Raw genomic sequence first — 2,572 nt, forward strand, 5'->3', positions numbered from 1 at the left:
GCTGATACCTATCTTGCAACGTATTTAACTACATGGTAACACCTATCTTGCAACGTATTTAACTATATGCTGACACCTATCTTGCAACGTATTTAACTACATGGTAACACCTATCTTGCAACGTATTTAAGTTAGATTTAGTATCCCTTACTCGTTTACCATGGAAACGGAAGTCGCGTGATGAATGTCTCACACTAGAATGACCGTCATAGTTACACATGGACCCGTCGTATTAGAAGACAAATTATATCAATAAAATTCTCAGAAAAACGACCAACAGTTTTTACCGCCTACTGTTCAAAAAAACACATCTAAACAGCGATAGTTTCACGTCGTAATTTTCATATTAGAAAATAAACCAACATAAAAATAACAAACAGATGTGAACAAGAAATGTTGGGCACTGAGAGAAACGATTTTAAAAGAATAGCGATAACATGCTTAATATTTAATAACGAAATTTTACAAACAGACATCTTTACACGAACAAAGTTAACCGCATTCGTGCATACATACATACACATTTTAGTCGCCATTTTATTAGCATTAATGATATTTTCATCTGTCATAAATAAACGCAGTAACGAGTCCACAGCTGTTGATGGTACTGCGATCGAACACCAGTTACAGCTAGTTTTATTTATTTATACGCTTTGTGTTGTTATACTTTTGCTCTTATCTCAGCTCCCTCTATCGCTTTATTTTCGGTTAACGACCTCAGTAGAGCATAACAGCACATACTAAAGTCCGAGTGGGCGAAAAGTGTCGCTTAATAGTCATCGAAAAAACAATCAAAAAATTCTCGACCACTTTCTAAAAATTTTAATTAATCAAGATATTTTTTTTGTTTCTTTTATATCAAAGTCACATTGGGCTATCTTCGGTGTCCACTGCGGGAAATCTGTCTTAAAAGAAAAACCTCGCGCTCCTCACTTTGGGGTCGTGGTTTCGTTTTAAGAATGACGATAAAACTCTACTATTCGATTAGAGTACCCCAAGAGTTGGCGGTGGTTGTTGTTAATTTTCTTTCTAGTCTAAGAATTTCAAAAGAAAAAAAATAGGGATGGCTAACGCAGACGTGGCATCGTTCAGATTATTAGACTGTTTTAACAACCCATAGTAACAGTATATTTTAATATTTTAACAATATCTAACTGCGACCCCCACAGTTCAAAATAGTTGGCTTTAATTTTAAAACTGTTGACCAAAGGGAGGACAATCCACTCAGCAGCACCCGCCAACAACATGGCTACTCGTAATCGAATAGGGGGATTGACTGTCACTTTTATAACGCGCCCATAACAGCAAGTGTGGAGAGTATTAACTACTAGTCCACGCCCATTTTTTGATTTTTTTTTTTTCAAGGGAAGTTTTCAGTGTGCACTAAATCAATGATTCTCAAACTGTAGTACGCGTACCACTCACTGGTGGTGCTTAGAGCTAATGTCGTTGGTACGCGACAAAATTAATTTAATAATTATCAAACCAGTCCATTTTGAACTTCTCTGAAAAGTGAAAAAAATTTGAGCCACATATCCTTCATTTGTGCTAGTAAAACAATTACATTCTTCTCATTCATGTGTTAGTGTTTAAAATATCAAATTTTGCTAGTAGGTTTTTAGGCCTAGTTCTTTATCAAAAAATATTAAACAAAAAGTAGTACGCTAGCTTGAAAAGTTTGAGAAACAATGCGCGACTAGATTATTCAATTTTTTACCCAACTTTCCCCATCCTTCCACCCCTCGTTCACGTGAAACACTCCATTAAATATCCCACGAGACGGCCAAATCATGAATGATCTACAATCATGACAATGTTTATAACATAAAATCCACCACTGAATTTTCCAATATTATATATAAATAAAACTTGGCATTAAAATTATATTTCTACCATTGTTTTTGTAACAAGAACAAATTACAACAGAAACCTTGCGCAATGGACAACGAAAGTCTTGGAAATGGGGAAAAAGCTGAAGGAAAAAAAAAAGTTTATGCGCGTCGTACACACAGAAACAATATCCAACTAATTTCTTTACAATTATAGTAAACAAGAACACAAACCTTCAATATTTTTATTTCTTTTGCCAGAAGGTTTTGTGATTTTGCCAGATTCTTCTTCGTTATACTCTTTACGGCCACTGTAAAATCATGTTTCTGAAAGAAAAACAAATACTATATGATTAATGCGAATTTTTTGGATTACCTAAGGATGAGATAATTAAAGGCTAAGTTTGCAGTAAGGTACAACCTATAATTTGTGCCAGTTACAATTGAAGAATAACATATTTTCACAATACTGTTACGACAGCGGGGGTCACGTGACGCTAGTAACACGTCATATTCTCGAACGTTCACGTCCCTTCCTGAAGTCTCGAGAGGTTACTAGATATGTGGTATTCTTGTATATATAAGCAGCCAAGAAGTGACGGCAACAATGTAATGTAATTGAACTGCGTATTGTTGGGTCGAGCGCGTGTGTCGTTTGTTGTGAATTATAGCGTTTGTTCAACTTATAGTGTGACCGTTGAAATTAAGTGAATTTCAAAGTTGTATTGAGAAAGAATAAACTA

General features: G+C 35.1%; 1 protein-coding gene across 1 annotated transcript in view; it reads right to left on the bottom strand.

Annotated features, from left to right (window-relative positions):
• The window catches only part of LOC106465513 (serine/threonine-protein kinase unc-51-like), a 92,477-nt gene that overhangs the window by 74,771 nt on the left and 15,134 nt on the right, over window positions 1–2,572 (bottom strand). Inside the window, exon 2 of the mRNA XM_022393421.1 lies at window positions 2,064–2,156. Within this exon, the coding sequence (XP_022249129.1) occupies window positions 2,064–2,156 (93 nt within the window). The remainder of the gene's footprint in view (window positions 1–2,063; window positions 2,157–2,572) is intronic.

The sequence above is a fragment of the Limulus polyphemus genome, unplaced genomic scaffold, assembly GCF_000517525.1.
Source record: "Limulus polyphemus unplaced genomic scaffold, Limulus_polyphemus-2.1.2 Scaffold1969, whole genome shotgun sequence".
NCBI classification, from domain to species: domain Eukaryota; kingdom Metazoa; phylum Arthropoda; class Merostomata; order Xiphosura; family Limulidae; genus Limulus; species Limulus polyphemus.